This window comes from Lygodium microphyllum, chromosome 5 (genome assembly GCF_053477565.2).
Source record: "Lygodium microphyllum isolate KBCC chromosome 5, Lygodium_microphyllum_v1.1.10, whole genome shotgun sequence".
Classification (NCBI taxonomy): Eukaryota; Viridiplantae; Streptophyta; class Polypodiopsida; order Schizaeales; family Lygodiaceae; genus Lygodium; species Lygodium microphyllum.
Genome location: NC_141139.1, coordinates 150,520,638 through 150,539,903, shown reverse-complemented (window position 1 = coordinate 150,539,903; position 19,266 = coordinate 150,520,638). Strand labels below are relative to the sequence as shown.

The 19,266-nt window shown below is 38.9% G+C and overlaps 1 protein-coding gene and 1 pseudogene across 1 annotated transcript in view; one reads left to right on the top strand and one right to left on the bottom strand.

The window, feature by feature from the left end:
• The window catches only part of TTN7 (Structural maintenance of chromosomes (SMC) family protein), a 92,028-nt gene extending 90,410 nt beyond the window's left edge, over positions 1–1,618 (bottom strand). Inside the window, exon 1 of the mRNA XM_087678520.1 lies at positions 1,422–1,618. Within this exon, the coding sequence (XP_087534646.1) occupies positions 1,422–1,436 (15 nt within the window). The 5' untranslated portion in view covers positions 1,437–1,618. The remainder of the gene's footprint in view (positions 1–1,421) is intronic.
• A 15,816-nt stretch (positions 1,619–17,434) lies between these two features.
• LOC148036532 (uncharacterized) lies at positions 17,435–18,904 on the top strand (annotated as a pseudogene).
• Positions 18,905–19,266: the final 362 nt, after the last annotated feature.

The following is a 19,266-nucleotide window of genomic DNA, read 5'->3' as shown; positions in this document are numbered from 1 at the left end:
TGATCCGGTGCCCTCACTTATGCTTTGGGCTGCATGCAGCAATTGATCAGTCTACTTCGTATTGAGCACTCTATTCAAATCAATGCAATTCTTTCCTTCTATTTTTTGTGTTTGTATCAGTCTCTTTCTTCCCTTCTCTCTCCGTGTTCTTGTTGTTCTTCTGCTCCACATTCTCACCCTCTCCAGTTGGATAATTCATTTTCTTTGATAAGATGGAATGTGATAACAAAATGCTTTGATACACTTCCTTTGAACAAATTAAATTCCTCCTTGGCTTCCTTAATTTTCTATCACACTTCTAAGACTAAGTCAGGGATAAACTTAACAATCTACACTAATCCAACGGTTTGCCAAGTTCAAACATGCAAGATGTCACCCATGTGTTGATAATGATGGCTTGGCTGGGGCCACCGCTGCACCAGTATGTGTGTGTTCCCACACACACACACACACACACACACACACACACACACAGAGAAAGAGAGAGAGAGAGAGGGGGAAGCACTATGTCTATAGAGTCTATCTTCATCTCCCATTTCTACATAGTTTAGGACCATGAACCTTAACAATTTAATCGAGCCCCCCAATATTTAGCCATTTTTAATGAGCTCGCCTACATTCAATCAGATATTACAAGTTAAATCCATCTGTTTGGATTGGCCCTACAACAGTTTCAAAAGCAACAGCCTAGATGTTTAAGGCTTGAGGCTGGTGGTAAAGCTCAAGTATCTCCAATGACCGTGGTAGAGATATTCCACTTCCTCGTGCATGGAGTTTATTCATGGTTCTTATGGTGTCACTCCTTGAAGGTTGGATTTGCTGGGACCGCAACAGCAATCCTCCAATTAGATTATGTTCCTTTGGGCGATCGGTCCTAACCTCAGTGTCGTCAAAAACGTTGCAATCTGCTGGTTCGCATCTTCTTGGATGTTTGTACAAGGTTGTGTCAAAAGTTTGCTAACCAATATGTGAGGTCTATAGGTTCAATGCAGCCATCTAAGTAGCCCCATAATGAATGCTGCAGACTTGAATTCCATTCTTATCGAGGCGTAATTTACAAAGCCCTTGTGCCAAATATAGAGAACGTCTGTAAAGATGACCGAAGCGGGAAATCTTCCTCTCCAGGAGGCGGCCATGGAGCTCTTATATATAATGCCGCAATAATCAAAATTAAAGCAGTCACAATTTTAAATAAAACAACCAAAGATCAAAACAATCAAAACTCGGAACAAGGACGAGAAATTTGGCCTGCAGGGATTTAAGCCTATTTAGCATGAGTGAGGGTATCTCCTGACAATTTTGGGACAAAGACGTTCAATACTAGGCCTCGATGAGCAGATTATTCATCGCAACTAACTATCAAGATTGTTTGCTGAATGTATTAGGGACGAGTGCACAGAGAGAAGAGGGAAGAAGCTTACCGACTTGATGTACATGGCTGCTACTGACGTGATGGGATGAACCGTAGAAGAACGAAGCCGGAGAAGAAGAAGAAGAAGAAGTGGCGTGGCTAAGTACCTAGTTTCTATTTAGTACCTTAGTGTGGAGTCTACAAACGCGGGAAAAGGTATCCACGAAGCCACCCGAGCCCCAAAGCCTTCGCTCACACAAAACATTTTTCGATCTCGGAAGTTTCTATATTTTGTATACTAGCTTTCCTTTTCGCGCAAGGAACACTATCTCGCTTTGTGGCAAAGCGAGGCAACAGGGAAATGAACTTCCTTATTGCATAGTAATTTTGCCATCCTTGAGTGTAAAACACCATATAATTTGCTTCCATTGCACAACCATAGCATGAACATATATTCTTCTTTTGCACGAGTGTAAGCAGTCGTTTCTTTTTTGAATCTATCTTACTATTTATTGCCAATCTCTCTCTCTCCCCACCCTTTTCACATCTCTCCTCTTTGTGAATTTTCTCACATATATGTTACCTCTCTCTCTCTCTCTCTCTCTCTCCAACACCCATCACTTCCTCTCTCCCCTCCTTTTCACCTCTCCCTCCCTCCCCTTGTTTATCCCTCTCCTCTATTTGCAACCCCTCACACCACTTTTGCATCTCTCCCTCTTTTTTTACTCTCTCTCTCTCTCTCTCTCTCTCTCTCTCTCTCTCTCTCTCTCACACACACACACACATATATCCTCGTTCCCTCCTCCCTTTTCATCTCTCTTCTCCCTCTCCAACCTCTATCTCTTCTTTTCGCCCCCTTTTTCACATCTCCCTCTCCCTCCCCTTTCTTACCCCTCTCCTTTACCCCCAACCCCTCCATCTCTCCCCCTCCTTTCACACACACACTCTCTCTCTTTTCCCCTCTCTCTCGTATATGCATGTATAAAAGGCTAAAAATGCATTTGTACGTAGGTGTACAAACACGCATATATATGTGCAATGACCATGCACTAAACTTGTAAACTTGTATCCATACTTGCTTTGTGCAATAGTTAGAAGTACCTCTATATTATCCTTGGATGTCACAATTACAAAGTCTAAGTATATCCAAGCATTACAAAAAAACTCTCAATATTAATAATGCACATAGATTAAGTAGAGTCTGAAACCAAAGTTTGTTCCAGAGATTACGCCAATGCAAACAAAAAAATCAAAAATTTCACAAGGAGCCTAACCAAAACAGAGCTTTCTTTTCTTCGAGGAAACACAAGGAAATTTTACATTCTTCAACACAACATGGTTAGGTGAAGCAAGTCCTGTTGCCACTTCTCGCCTTGGTGATGCTATAGGGGACATGACAGTCTTTCCTCTCTTTCTTGCACCTAAAATTTCAGAAAGCCATAATGTAAACGTAAATGCGTCTAATGATTGACAAAGATTACTTAACTTTAGAATAACAATAATTGGCCTAACACCCACAAACCACTCAGTAAGCATTGTCATAGCTTGATGTAGCATCACAAAGTAACCGAGGTCTTTAAATTCATACGTCGGCCACCCCCTTGGTATTCTATCGATGTGAGATCGTCGAAACTTCTTATCCTATTCAACTTCACCCATATGCATTCAAAAACACAGAGTATATCCACAATGCACCACCTCAATAAAAACTAGAAGTAAAATCTCTATATTAACGTCATCATATAAAAGCTCAATGACCCTTGCAAGCGTTTTTCTTATAATATCATGCGTTGTTACTGCACGTAAGATACATTGTAGTTCCTTCTGATACTCCAGAAGCTGGATAATAGCCCCAACTTGGAGTGGACATCTGCAAAAGTGGAGTAAACACTTAAATACAGTGTAGAAAATAATTAGTTACTATTGAGTATATGCCAACTGAACGTGGCATAAAGGCCATTTCACATATGAGCCAAGTAGTGACTATGAAGCTATCAATTATAAATGGATACATCCCTGTAAAAAAGCAAGCATACCATTGCACTCTCCAAAAAATCAATACACCTTATTGCATCTTTTGAAACACATCCTTGTATACAATGTTCATCAGTTTCAATAAAAGTGTCCTTTTAATACCATGCCAGATGGAATATGTAACTTATCACAATTCTCTGTAATACCCACTCCATCCCCTATCCCTTAAATCCAACCAATAAACCCATTATCGATTACATCACCAACGGTTGACGTCCACATATTCCCATACAACCTTAGCACCTTAACACACTACTATAAATGAGAGTAACATAGTGTCACATTAAGAATATCTTCACGAGAGCCCTTCATCACGACAGATAGGATTTGTCTAAAATCACCTCTAAATAAAGTGACATTTCCACCAAATGGTTTATCACAACTCATAATATCCCTTAAAGTTATATCAGCTACCTCAAATGCATACATATGCATCATGGGAGCCTCATCTCACAAAATAAGGCTTGACTATCTCAATAGTTGAGCAAGATCACTCTGAACAGGAATATTACAGGTGGATTGATTACTTAGATCCAATGGAATTTTAAACCTCGAGTGAGCGGTACGGCCACCTTGTAGAAGCAAAGCAACAATGCCGGATGATGCCACTACCAATGCTATATGGCGATCATTGCATAGCCTGGCAAGCAAACACTTATAAATAAATGTCTTCCCAGACCCACCAGGACTATCCAAAAAAAAAAAACATCCCTAGAGTTTGCACCAATAGCATCCATAATTGTAGTATATGTAACTCTCTGTCTGTCATTCAACATTGCCTCCATAGAAAGATAAACTCTATGTTGCTCTAGTATATCATATGCATATTCATCTTCTAAAAGAGGGTTAGCATACAACTAAGAATCTATGTTCTAGCAATCCATCAAAGTCAGACAATCTTCGCCCATGTTGCCGTAAAATGTCATGAAGATGCAATAAAGGCTTATTTGATGCCTCTTGGTGCAGAATTGCAGAAGATACATGTGTGTGCTCTAGCTGCAATTTATACAAAATATCCTCTACCATTAGTGCCATAAACCTATCCCAAAGTTGACCAAGCTCACAAAAGACCAAAATTGCAACAAACAAAACACGTAACTAGGCACCAATCTGTACAAAGGCAGCTTCTCCCAAGCACATAGTATACTCATCATCACCCTCCAATATGCCCTTTGCAATGCAAGCTTCCTTAAAAGTATTGTACATCACATTGCCAACAGTACACAAATTCTCCAAAGACGTACATCTGTGAGACACTGTTGAGAGCATTCGCAAGTAATAATGCTCACCACATGTAGGTGGCATAAAATATATTTGATCATATGTATCTCCACGCTTTCTCTTTGTCCACACCTTTCGTTGTGCATTCCATACCCAATACACTAAGAAGTCTTGATAGCGAATAGCTCAAGCCTCTGGATGAACATGATTGCATGCAAACCACTCTGTAAGAGTGGTTTTCTTAACATCTTCATTTTGCATAACATTTGATATATTGTCTGTATCCCGAAACATCACACAATTCTCACTGGGCAAGTGCACCTGCAATTGTTATATATCATGCTTCTCATTGTGCAATGAATAGTCATATATTCACCAACACGCTTCTAAAGCAAAAATATATCATGCATCTAAATAACTCTCGATCTCGTTCACTTCACAGATGCTTGTACCATTCAACCCTCAGCTTCCAATAGAAAACTTAATGGTTGCACGATCATGTCCCTTGTATATATACTTATACAAATACTTAACAGTTGCCACTGTTGAGTATACCTCAACATTTATATGTGTATTGTATTTCTTACTTAAGAAGGATTGTATGGAACAATCCATCGATTATCAATAGTATTACCCTTTATTGTGACTATGTTTCTATCATCCCGTCTTCGTGCACAAATCGGATGTTGAATGTGTGCATAGTAGTGAGTGCCGGAAGGTCCCCAAGAACAAAGAACTCTACATAAACTTCATAAAGGCAAGAAGAGAGTTTGCACGACATGAAGCAAAAAGAAAAATTGGATACAATCTCCCCCCATGCCTTGTGTGACTGCTCCACAAGGCATGCATTTATAAATTTATTAATCTCCAAGCTAAAAAATAGCCCAATTTTACAATTAGCATGCTTTGGCTTTTGTGTTTGCTTTTGCCCAAATAAAGAATAAAGTGGTTGGACATTCTAAAAATTGGATTGTGTCCAAATACAATGTCCAATAATAAAATATTTAAACCGAGCGCCTATGCGCATACAAAATAATAAATGTTTGCCAAGCGCATCTAAATAAATATTAGTGCCATGCCTTTAATGATAAGGCGTGCGCCCATCAAAAATGATAATTTCTTTTAGGTAATCTGAATACACGCTATCGTCCAGTGCTTCCCAACTCCACCGTTGTCTGCTCTACACATCAACTGAACCATTCATAATTGTTAGAAAGTAATAAAATTAAACCAACAAAAGTGAATACCTAGCAGTCTTTAGCTACAAAATAAATAAATATGTTGGAACTCTGTCATAATCTTAATTTAATACGAGTGCACTCTAAACTCATAAATGTCCATTTATTTAAATATGTATTTTACAGAATCACCCACGTGCACATTAAATTAATCTGACGTCCGGAAAGGACAGGCATCCCCATCAACTTCTCACACAAGGAATCCACTTTGTGTACAAGCCTCGGCAAATAAATATAGTTTTACGAAATCCATCGCAAAACCTCACGGAATCCACTGTGGAATATGCCTCTTGGCATTATACCCATGGGGTGGGATATCAATGGTCCTCAATTGTTATTAGCTCAATGTGGAGTGAGCAGTGTGGATTAGTACTTAGGTCGCAGGCGTGCGTCCATTAAGCTTCTTTAACAGGATGATTTTTAAACTTAACCAAATATCTGGAATATCTACGACCAGTTCTAGCAATCATAAAGTCAGTGTCTAGAATAGTTTCAGATTCAAGGATTTCTGTTTCTTCTTCTAATAAATGAGACTTTTCATAGACAAGGTGAACAGGTAATTCGCCTCTAAAAGGTCGTAACAAACTGATATGAAAAGTATTATGAATTTTCCAGTGTTGGGGTAGTTCTAATTAAATGCTTTGTCATTGATTTTGTGAATGATTTTGAAAGGTCCATAAAATCTAGGTGCTAGTTTAACAATAGGATGTTTTTTAACACTTTGCAATCTTCGATTTTCAATGTGTAACCAAATATAACTATCAACATTGAAACTCATGGTTTTTCTTTTCTTATTAGCTTGTTTAGTGTACGATTGCTGGGCTTTCGTAATTATATCATTAACTTCAACAAAAATAGTAGCATGTGTATTGACAATATCATCAGCATGCATATTGGCAACAAAAATAGTAGCATGAGTATTGGCAATATCATCAGTAGCTTTTACTTTGTTTAACAATGATGTAACAAGTGTAGGCAATCTATATCTATAAATGATTTCAAAAGATGCTTTTTGTGTAGCCGTGTGTGGTGTATTATTGCATGCAAATTGAAGTAAATGCGAGTGTGTATCCTATGTTTGTGGTTTTGAAATTGTGTATGCACTCAAAATATCTAGAATTGTACTGTTAGTAGCTTTTGTTTGCCCATTAGTTTCAAGATGAAATGCAGATGAGAAATCAATATTAGTACCTAAATTAGCAAACAAAGTAGTCCAAAAATTATCATAGAATCTAGAATCACGATTTGAAACAATAATTGTTGGCAAACCACGGTCAATGAAAACAATTTTCAAAAACAATTGTGCAGCTTGAGATGTAGTTAATGTTCTCTTGCATGGTAGGAAATATGCTTGTTTGCTAAATCGATCTATAATCATATCATGATTAGCTTGTGTGTTAGGCAAACCAGTTATAAAATCCATTGAAATATGTTCTCATGGTCGTTCAAGAATTGATAAAGGCATTAACAAACCATATTGCTTACCATGGTGTCGCTTGACTCTTTGACAAATTAAATACTCAGAAATAAAGTTAAAAACATTAGATTCCATTTATGGCTAGTAAAAATCTTCAACCAATGTTCTTAAATTAGAAACAATATCTCTATGGCCTTAATATGGGGGATAATGAATTTCGTGCAACACAAATGATCTAAATGGAACAGTGACATAAAATCTTTTCTCATAAAACATAAATCCATCAGAATAAGACAAAGAATTAATTGGAATCCAGTTATTAGCAACTAATTTATTCCAAGCAGTATGAAAACTGGGGTCATGGTCATAGGTATCGTTCATAAGGTTAAGGGAATCAAAAGATATAATGGAAATATTATGGATACTTGGTCTTCTACTTAATGCATCGGCAACAACATTCTCTTTTCCATGTTGATATTGGATAAGTCGATGAAAACTTTGAATGAAAGCAATCCATTTAATATGACGGTCAGAGATTTATGGCTGATTAAGGATATGTTTGATACTTTGTTGGTCAGTTTTGATCATGAATTCAGATCCCATTAGATAGTGTTTCCATTGACGTAAAGCTTGTACTATAGTTGACAATTCTTTATCATAAGTAGAATACTTCAGTTCAGAGGGTTTAAGTTTGCAACTAGAATAGGCTATGGGATGTGAATCTTGCATAAGGATAGCTCCTATTCCTAATCTGCTAGCATAAGTGATGACTACTAAAAAGAATGGTCGATTAAAATCATGTAATTGTAAAACATGGGCATGTGTTAAAGCATGTTTCAATAAATCAAAAGACTTTTGTTGATTATCAGACCAATGATATACAACGCCTTTCTTTAACAAATTTGTCAAAGGTAATGCAAGTAATGAAAATTTTCTCACAAAATTTTTGTAAAAGCTAGCAAGACCTAAGAAAGAACGTAACTCATGCACATTTTTAGGGATTGATCAATTCAAATTTACTTCTATCTTTTTAGGATCAACTTGAATACCATAAGAAGAAACAATATGTCCTAAGTATTCAATGTGGGTTTGGAAAAATTCACTCTTTTCAAGGTTAGCATACAATTGATTCTCTTTCAATAATTTGAAAACCAAAGATAAATGTTCATAATGCCCATTCTCATTTTTACTGAAAACGAATATGTCATCAAAGAAAACAATTACACAATGTTGATACTTCAAAAATATTCGATTCATCATACTATTGAATATAGCTAGTGCATTAGTCAAACCAAAAGGCATAACAAGGAATTCATAATGACCAAACTGAGTTCTAAATGTAGTTTTGAAAATGTCACGTGTATCTAATCATACTTGATTATATCCAAATTTGAGATCTATCTTGCTAAAAATAGTGGCTTCTTGTAGTTTATCCATGAGGTCATCTACCCTAGGGATTGGATATCTATTCTTAACAGTGATCTTGTTTATGACAAGATAGTCAATGCATATCTTATAGGTATTATTTTTCTTCTTAAGTAATAGGACAAGTGCATCAAAAGGAGAACTACTGGGCCTAATAAGTCCTTGGATTAATAGTTCTTCAACTTGTGCTTGGATTTCTTTCTATTCAATTTGATTGTGTCTATAAGGTGCTTTACATGGTGGTCGAGAACCTAGGATTAAATCTATTTTATGATCTTTGGGATGTGTAGGTGGTAAACCAAGGGGTAAATCAATAGCAAAATGATCTTTAAATTGTGAAAGAAATTGTGCGTGCCTAGGATGCATATGATTTTCCTTAGCTTCAATTTCATTCACCCATACTAAGTATGATTTGCTACCTTTTCTCAATGCACGTTTAGCATGTGTGTGACTAAGCAATGGCAAATTATCAAAGGTATGCGTTCCATGTAATGTGATTTGTTTTCTGTTAGAATGAATTTTCATTGAATGTGTGGAATATTCTATGTCGGGATTATATTTGTGACGCCAAGGCATTCCTAAAATAATATCACTAGCTTGCAAAGGCACAACCAATAAATTTCTGCGCTTAACACAATCGCCAATTTTAATTTCTAAATCATGAACTTCTTGTGTACAATTGTATCTAGTGCCCAAGAATGTAGCTTTTATGCGATAATGAGTTGGAACAATATATAAGTTCAATTATTTTACTAACTTTGCAGAAATAAAATCATGTTTACTCCCATCATCATGTAAAACAATCTTTTTGTAACCATGCACAATACATTTTATTGTTAATAATGAATGAAGATTTGGCATACTTGGTAAAATATCTGAAGTAGTAACGTTATCGTCATCTTCTTCCATGAAATCTGGCATTTCTTCATGGTCTTCGTCTTCAGTCGCTCCCAAGTAGTTGATGTGAACAGTTGGCTTCTTGGATTGACAGTTTATTGCTAAGTGTCCAGGTTGTTGATACTTGTAGCAAACTATAGATTTTGCTTTGGAAACATTATTGGTAATGGCTCGAAGTTTGGGTATGTTGGGATTCGGTTGGAGAGAAGGCTTAGGATTTGAATTTGTGTTTGATGGTAAAGCAGGGGATCGTGTCCAAGATTTATGGAAAGAAGAAGGAGCAAAGCAATTTTGATTGAATCTTCGAAAGTTAGAATTAAATTGCTTTGTACCAAAGTTATCGTTAATTGAAAATTATTGTGGTTTCTTTTCTCATCCATAAATTTTGTCTTCAATATCATGGGCCAAAGAAATCGCATCCTCCAAAGTCTTTGGCTTGAACATGTTCACTTCCGCATATAAGTGACCAAGCAAACCAGACATATACTTGCGCTTGTGGATCGCCTCAGAAACATCTTCAAGCATTCGAAGTTATAGTAAGGCACTCCAAAAATGCTCAGTGTGTTGCGATATGGATTCACTATCTCTTTGTTATAAAAGATCCCATTGTTTGATTGCTTTTTCAGAAACATCTTCAAGCATTCGAAGTTGTAGTAAGGCACTTCAAAAATGCTCAGTGTATTGCGATATGGATTCACTATCTCTTTGTTACAGAAGATCCCATTGTTTGATTGCTTTTTCATGGAATTGAGGTGGAAGAAAATCCTGCAAAAAATTCTTTTGAAAGACCTCCCAGGTAGTAGGACAATCAATACTCTTGTGGAAAACAGTCCACCATAACAATGCTCTGTCCACTAAATGGTTAGTGATATATTTGAGTTTATCTTTCTCAACATATTGCTCTTCATGAAAATAATCATCAAACTAATTGATAAAAGTGAGAACAGTTTTTTCATCACGTAGCCCATTAAAAGTATGGAATTTGAAATTTCTTTTACTTATCTTGGCTTCTTTCTTGAGAGATTGTGCTTTGAGTGTCGGATCGATCGTACATCGTACAACATCTTTGAGTTGTGCTCCATCTTGATTAATAGTGGATTGTTGAAGTGTTGCTAGTTGTGCTTGCAAAGTTTGACGTGCTCTTCGTTCCTCTTGAAGTTACATCATAATTATGTCCAATTTTTGCTCCATTGTTGGTTCCGATAAATCACCTTCGACTATAAAATCTTCCATGGTTTGATCGGACATCCTGCAAAATCTCAAACAACCTCACACACTCGAAATCTTGTTAGAGGGATGAGCGTAGCTCAAGTTTGGGTTTAGAAGGCTTGCTTTTTTTAATTTAAAAAATGGCTTTTTGCGATGTTACTTTTTTACAGTTGCGATAATTGATGTCGATCTTCTTCGAGAAATAGACTATGTTTGATAGTCTACTTTTTGGAAATTGACTTTGTCACGGTACATGTATGAACAGAGACTTATTGAAGGTGCAAAACAGGTTCAGGGTTGGTTCTGTGTGAACTTCCACTATGCAGGAGATTTAAGAGTAAAATCCTTAAGCTTTATTCTAAGCTTAAAACCTTAAACTTAAGCTTTTTCATAAAAAGCTTAACCAAATCGTCAAGTCAACCTACAAGACGGCGGTATGTTGGCGCCGAATTCGTCGCTTGTTAGTATATCCTTCTGCCGCCGCCGCTGACGATTGAAATTGGAAGCTCCTAAGTCTTTTTAAGCTTATAAAGCTTTTTTAAAAATTCCAAGCTTAATCTTCTTCTTCTCTGTTTTTTTGAGAAAAAGGTGTTGACAAAGGAGCTTGGGAAGTGGTCCTCCGTCACCAAAGAGTGGTTCTTCGAGATCAGACAGCATAGCAGGGGGTTCTTCATGTTAGGAATACAATGGTATTGCCAGCTCGTCGCGAGACAGCTTGTAGAGATCGTTTGTTCTAGGAGCTTCGTCTTCGCGTGAGATGGTAAGCGATTAGAAGCCCTTGATCTCAACTTCTCTCTGATACCATTGGCGCATAAATCGGATGTTGGATGCGTGCGTAGTGAGCATCGGAAAGTCACCAAGAACAAATAACTCTACATGAACTTCATAAAAGCAAGAAGAGAGTTTGCACGATATGAAGTAAAAAGACAAATTGGGTACAATCTCTCCCTATGCCTTGTGTGAGCGCTCCACAAGGCATGGATTTATAAATTTATTAATCTCCAAGCTAAAAAATAGCCCAAATTTATAATTAGTATGCTTTGGCTTTTGTGTTTGCAAAATAATAAATATTTGTCAAGCGCTTTAATAAATAAGCGCCCCTAAATAAATATTAGCACCACACATTTAATGATAAGGCATGCGCCCATTAAAAATGATAATTTCTAGGTAATCTGAATATATGCTATCGCCCAATGCTTCCCAACGCTATCGCCGCCTTCTCTACATATCAACTAAAGCATTCACAATTGTTAGAAAATAATAAAATTAAATCGACAAAAGTGAATGCCTAGCAATCTTTAGCTACAAAATAAATAAATAGGTTGGAACTCTGTCCTAACCTTAATTTAATACAAGTGGACTCTAAACTCATAAACGTTCATTAATTTAAATATGTATTTTGCAAAACCACCCACGTGCACATTAAATTAATCTGACGCCCGAAAAGGATTGGCATCCCCGTCAACTTCTCGCACAAGGAATCCACATTGTATACGAGCCCCAACAAACAAATATAGTTTTACGGAATCCACTGCAAAACCTCATGGAATCCACCGTGGAATATGCCTCTTGGCATCACGTCTTTTATAAATAGGATGGCCACAGCTATCAACAGTTGTCACATTCACAAACCTCTGAGGAAAATTTTTAGTGCATTAACCATCACGCATGCAAGGGCTCTTGGGATTCAGCACACTGCAAGGACCATGGACATTGCACTTTGAGATAGTTTCAAACAAAGCTGAAAACCTTGCTTTATCAAGAAAAACAGCACAAACAAACCTATCATAATGGCATGCTTAAGAGGGTTTAAATGGGTGCTCCAAAATCAACAAAGTATGAGAATGTGGCAACCCTCGCTTTTGAAACTCAATCACACTAACATAGCTTGCAACATTTCCAAACAAATTCCTTTTCAACAATATATGCATCATATCAGCATGTTTTTTATGAAAGACCCGAGCAGTCAAATCAGGACGATCATAAGTAGTATGTTCATGCAACAAAGCATGAGTTATCTCTAACCACTTTGGAGTATGTGTCATTGTTATAAAGAGATCTGATTTTCCCTTACTCCGTACTATATCCATGGCATCTTGATACAATTGATACATGTGCCTTGGCCCACTAGTAAAAGAAGATGGCAAAACCACCCTTTTACCAATAGAGGCACCAATAACTTGTAATGGCCCATTATCCATCAATCCCATCATATTTGCCAAGTCTTTATAAATTTCGAGCGTAAAATTGATTGATTCTGACAACACCAAGCCAACCTACATTGCTCTACACTACAATAAGCATCAACAATAAACTGTTGCAACAATCGACCACCACACATTATGCAAACCTCAATGTCCTCATGCACTTGTATAATCAAAATGCATAAAATTGCATATGAGTAACACATTCCTTATTAGACTATTCATGTACATTAACTGGAATATTAAAATTGCTATAAGGCACCTTTACATGCCAACCATCATCACCCATAGGAAAAAGAAGAACATATAGTATTGGCATATATGCCCTATGCAAGTTCGAAATAGCAATACATCATCCATCTCGACTATAAACATGTATATCTCGATGATCAAGACTATTCTCATCGCCTTGTCCTAGCATGATAGCTGCAACTTCAATTGACATTGGAGTTGAGTATTGTTTATTAGCCTACTAAATGCCAAAAATAGTCATTCTTAAATCATGCAAGGGCTTATTTTACTATTGTATACCCACGGATCTAAAAGCTTGCGCATATACATTATGTTGAATCATCATAGATTGAAGCTCCCCAAGTAAATTTGGCAATAAATTAGACATAACACCCAATCGATTAGATAACTCATGCTTAATATCATAAACATAAAGTTGTGCAAATCTTGGTTGTTCCTGTCGTTGCACATTAGGAAGCAGAGGGCCTATACGATGATAAATGGAGCCATGCACTCTAAAGATATAAGAATTCCCCGCAACAGATAACAACTCATCAACATTGGCACCAAGTGACACAAATGCAAGAGCACTATTATAAGCTCATATATTATTCTTAAATACTCTACTTTGAGGATGTATACCATGCAACAAATCATGCAATGGTGGCTGCGGTGGATGTTGCAACAGTGGCAACATTACTTTTCCATTCCGACAACAATGTTTACCAAACAAAACTAATCCTTGCACTTGAGTCTCACATCTCCACAATTTAGCCAAACACACACTACAAGGATATCATGCCATAGTGACGTTGATTAGCGATGACAAATAGAGGCGTCGCTATTTGCATCGCTAATAGCGACCGTACCTAGAGCAAAAAAACGTGGGCCGAAACCCGAGTGCGTTTCATTTCGCACATTCATGAAAGAGAGTGAGAGGGAGAGCGACCGCCTTGCTGAGAGAGAGAGAGAAAGAGAGAAAGAAGGCTTCTCACTGCTGCCGTTGCCGCTATTCGTGAAGAAGAGGAGGAGGTGTACGGAGGGCAAAGAGGAGCCGCCAAACCCTTCTTCCAGTCTTTACGGTGAGTGCATTCTCTCTCTCTTTTACTTGTTTTTTGTATAATTTGTGTATATTGAGAGAGGGAGAGGAAATGAGAGAGAAAGAGAGGGAGAGGGAGGAAATGAGAGAGGGAGAGGGAGGGAGAGTGCATTATCTCTCTCTTTTACTTGTTTTTTGTATAATTTGTGTATATTGAGAGAGGGAGAGGAAATGAGAGAGAAAGAGAGGGAGAGGGAGAGGGAGGGAGAGGAAATGAGAGAGGGAGAGGGAGAGAGAGAGAGAGAGAGAAAGAGAGGGAGAGGGGGAGGGGGAGGAAATGGGAAAGGAAGAGGGAGGGAGAGAGAAAGAGAGGGGGAGGGAGAGGAAATGAGAGAGGGAGACATTAAACATAATAGGGAAATGAGAGAGGGAGAGGGAGAGGGAGGGAGACATTAAACATAATAGGAAAATGAGAGAGAGGGAGAGAGAGAAAGAGAGCGAGAGGGAGAGGGGGAGGAAATGGGAAAAGAAGAGGGTGGGAGACATTAAACATAATAGGAAAATGAGAGAGAGGGAGGGAGAGGGAGGAAATGGGAGAGGGAGAAGGAGGGAGAGAGAGAGAAAGAGAGGGAGAGGGGGAGGAAATGGAAAAGGAAGAGGGAGGGAGAGGGGGAGGGAGGGAGAGAGAAAGAGAGGGGGAGGGAGAGGGAGGGAGAGGAAATGAGAGAGGGAGAGGGAGACATTAAACATAATAGGGAAATGAGAGAGGGAGAAGGAGAGGGAGAGGGAGAGGGAGTGAGAAGAAGTGAGAGAGGGAGAGGAGAGAGAAAAAATGAGAGAATGAGAGGAGAGAGAAAAAGAGAGAAAAGATGTTAAACATAATAGGGAAAGAGAGAAAGAGAGGGTGAGGGTGAGAGAGGGAGAGGAAATGAGAGAGGGAGAGGAGAGAGAAAAAGAAATGAGAGAGAGAGAGAGGAGAGAGAAAAAGAGAGAAAATTTATTAAACCTAATAGGGAAAGAGAGAAAGAGAGGGTGAGGGTGAGGGAGGGAGAGGAAATGAGAGAGGGAGAGGAGAGAGAAAAAAAAGAGAGGGAGAGGAGAGAAAAAAAGAGAAAAAAATCATTAAACCTAATAGGGAAAGAGAGAAAAAGAGGGTGAGGGTGAGGGAGGGAGAGAAAGAGAGAAAAGGAAATGAGAGAGGGAGAGGAGAGAGAAAAAGAGAGAAAAATCATTAAACCTAATAGGAAAAGAGAGAAAGAGAGGGTGAGGGTGAGAGAGGGAGAGAAAGAGAGAAAAGGAAATAAGACCTTACAATAAGCTCATCCTAGGCTCATAGGGGTTAGGCCGATCCTCAATAAACCTAAGGAATATATGGCTAGAGAACCCTAGCACACTTGTGCCTCCTAGCATAATGTTCTTTCTACAAAGAGATCTCTCATACATGGGGCTTGTCCTAGCCTCCACCACGCAAGTATACAACGAAGACAATCAGCCTATCAGTTAAAAAAACATTCATTTTTCATAATGTAAATCCAAAAATAACTTTGGATATTCCATAAAAATCAATCTTTTCTTAAGAAGACAAATACAAAAACTAAAACAGTATCATTCATATACTTCGCAAAACTAAAACAGCATCACCACAATATCTCTTAGGAAACTCATCTTCAACTATCAATTTTAATTAAAAAGTATAATATAAAATCACTTACAAGGAAGGACACTCTTTTATCATTAACCCTCTTTCTTCCTTAGAATAGTCTTAGGAACAAATTTCTGCTCTAACAAGCATACATTTGAGCATAATAACTATTTTAAGGTTTATTCCATGAGTAGTAGTAGTATATATGCAACCATCAAGCTAGAGATCATGCTTTGGTATCTGTGGAGATCCCAATCTCATGCCCTCATAGAGATTGTAGTGTGCAATAGTGTGGAGAGAAGGTGGGTGAGTTGTAAATAGTAAAGGAGAATTCTATTGATGATGGAGAGAAGATGAGGTGAATCGCCAATTCTATTCTCAGTGAGTGCAATTTTATTTCTACCTCTCTCACTTCTCTCCTATTCTTCTCTAACTTTACTCTCTCCCTAACTCTTGTCTGTCTCTTCATCTCTATATAAGTAGTGGTAGTCATGGTCGTGGTCGTGGTCATGGTCATAGTGGTCGTGGTCGTGGTCGTGGTCGTAGTCGTGGTCGTAGTGGTCGTGGTCATGGTCATCGTGGTCGTGGTCGTGGTCATGGTCGTGGTTGTTGTCGTGGTTGTGGTCGTAGTCGTAGTCGTGGTCGTGGTCATAGTCATAACGTAGAAAAAGAGAGAGAGATGGAAGGAGAGGATAACAAATTAAGAAAGAAAAAAAAAAGAGATAGATGGAAGGAGATGAGAACAATTTAAGAAAGAAAGAAAAAATGATAACAAAAATAAATTGTTTATCGTAACTAGACAAAATGGAAAACGATGAAGGTCCTGTTGTTCAAGATCGCGAGGCGTATCTTAATCAGCGTGTCCCATGTCCTTGCTCTCAATGCAAGCTGGCAATTAGACGAAAACATCGATTGTCTATAGAACACGTACGACGATTTGGCGAGTTTCAATCTGAGATCATTGATCAAGCAATTGCAGATTTTCAGCAAACGGTAAGAAAAGTTAATATCAATCATGCATTGTACTCGCAAGCTAATTGAATACCATGTACAATAAGATTGGGTCTGGCTAGCAAATTTTCTATCTAGGGAGGTGACGTCTCGTCCCAAGGAGGAGTGCACCCTTTGAGGCCAATTAGAAGAGTTCGTGGGCATGCGATGGATGGAGTGCATGAGCCAATCCACCACTTGCAAGGCCAATCTATACCGTCAATGCTAGAGGAGACAGGTAGCCTTCTAGACCTACCTACAATCTTGGAGCCTGAGATGGAGGCAATGATCGATGCATTGATTCCCATGGATGTCGAGACTTCTGATCCGCTTAGAGAGGAAGCATCCATACCATTATATGATGGTGGGTGCCGAGTATCTCGCCTGAAGACACTGCTTGCACTCTTAAGTGTGCAAGCAAAATACGGGTGGAGCAATGCGAGTGTGGCCGAGTTGTTCAGGTACCTTGTACATACGCTTCGTTGATTTCTTTTCGGCACTATTATTAAAAACATTTGTGCTGTTTAAGGTATTTTATGATTTTTTTCAGGTTATTGAAATATCATATATTACCACGTGCAAATACCATGCCTGAGTCTCGTGATGATGCACGACATGTTTTACGAAAGCTTGGCATGGACTACAATAACATCCATGCATGTATCAACGATTGCATACTGTTTCGAGGAGAATACGAGACTGTGGAGACATGTCCAAAGTGTGATGCTAACAGGTATTGACAGGACTTGCAAGGGCAAACCATCCCTCAAAAAGTTCTTAGACACTTTTCGCTTATCCCCCGCATAAACCACATGTTTCGTACGTCCAGCATGGCGAGCTTGACAACGTGGCATGCACAGAATAGGTCCACGGATGGAGTTTAACGAATATCAGCAGATTTACGCGCATGGAGTCACATTGACTCTACCTTCCCAGGCTTTACCCGAGAGCCAAGGAATCTTCAGCTCGGTCTTGCAATGGATGGTGTGAACCCATTCGGTCTGCGCTCAACTTCTTACAATGTGTGGCCTATAGTCCTTGTCAACTACAATATCCCTCTATGGCTTTCTACGAAGAAAGGACATATCATCCTTAGCTTACTTGTCCCCGATCGCTACTATGTCAAAAATATGAACGTGTATCTTCGTTCATTAGTCGATGAGCTTAAGATTTTGTGGGAGAAGGGGGTCACCGTGCAAGATATGAGCAAGCATGATGGTCGACGGTCCACCAATATTCGAGCCATTCTCATATGGACGATGCATGACTTTTTGGGATTCAGAGAGTGCTCAGGTAAATAGGCTTCCATTCTCGTTGGTAATATCTATATTTTATCTCGTTCAAACTTGTATTCACTGGGTTGTGGTGTTGGAACAGGTCTGGTTACCTCAAGTTATCATGCATGTCCATTGTGTGGGCCACGATTAGACTCCCAAAGGTCACAAACCATGAAGAAGATGGTATATCAAGGACACGCCGCTTTCTTGCCAGAGGGTCATGAACTCAGGGAAGGTTTCCTTGGACGACCTCCAATACGTATGAATGCCGCAAGCTGGTACGAGCCGAAAATGGTCCACGCGGAGTCACATCCAAACGGAATGCGGTGGTTCTCAGTTTTCTACGAGTTGCCGTATTGGACCCACTTACAGGTCAACCACTTGTTGGATCCCATGCATATTTTTAAGAATATGGGCAACTTGCTATGGAACCACATCACAAGAAAGAGAGACACTATAGGGGCACGAATGGATTTGAAGGATGTAGGCAAGATGGAGGCGCTTTGGCCGTAGTCGAGTGCTGATGGTCGCGTGCAGCTACCTCGCACTCCTTGGGTTTTGTCCACTAAAGAAGAGCACATCGTGAAGCAAGTAGTCAAGTCTATCCGCACTTCGACAGGTATGATGCATTCTCTCAAGTCTGCATTTTCTAAAGACGACCAATTATCAAGGCTAAAATCCCATGACTAGCATAAGATATGTCAAGTTTGTACTATGAATGGATTGTAATTGGCGTGCGCATTTTGCTATTTGGAGTGTAGCCATTGTTCATAATGCTTTCTCATTTGTGGCAGTTTGTACTATCGATCGCGATCGCAGGATGCCTTACTCCAGAAATATGCGAGGCCATTTACAGGTTGTCAACTTTGGTGCAATGGATCTCATAGAAGGAGATTAGGACGTTCTCTATTGAATCCGCGAGGTGGGGAGTAGTGTAGACGGTCTGTCTCTTTGAGAAATACCTGCCTACCAGCATGCTCACGATACAAATCCACCTTCTTGTGCATCTTGTAGATGAAGTGGAGATTGCTGGACATGTCCATATGCAATGGATGTTCTTCTTGGAGCGCTTCATGAAAACCCTAAAAGGC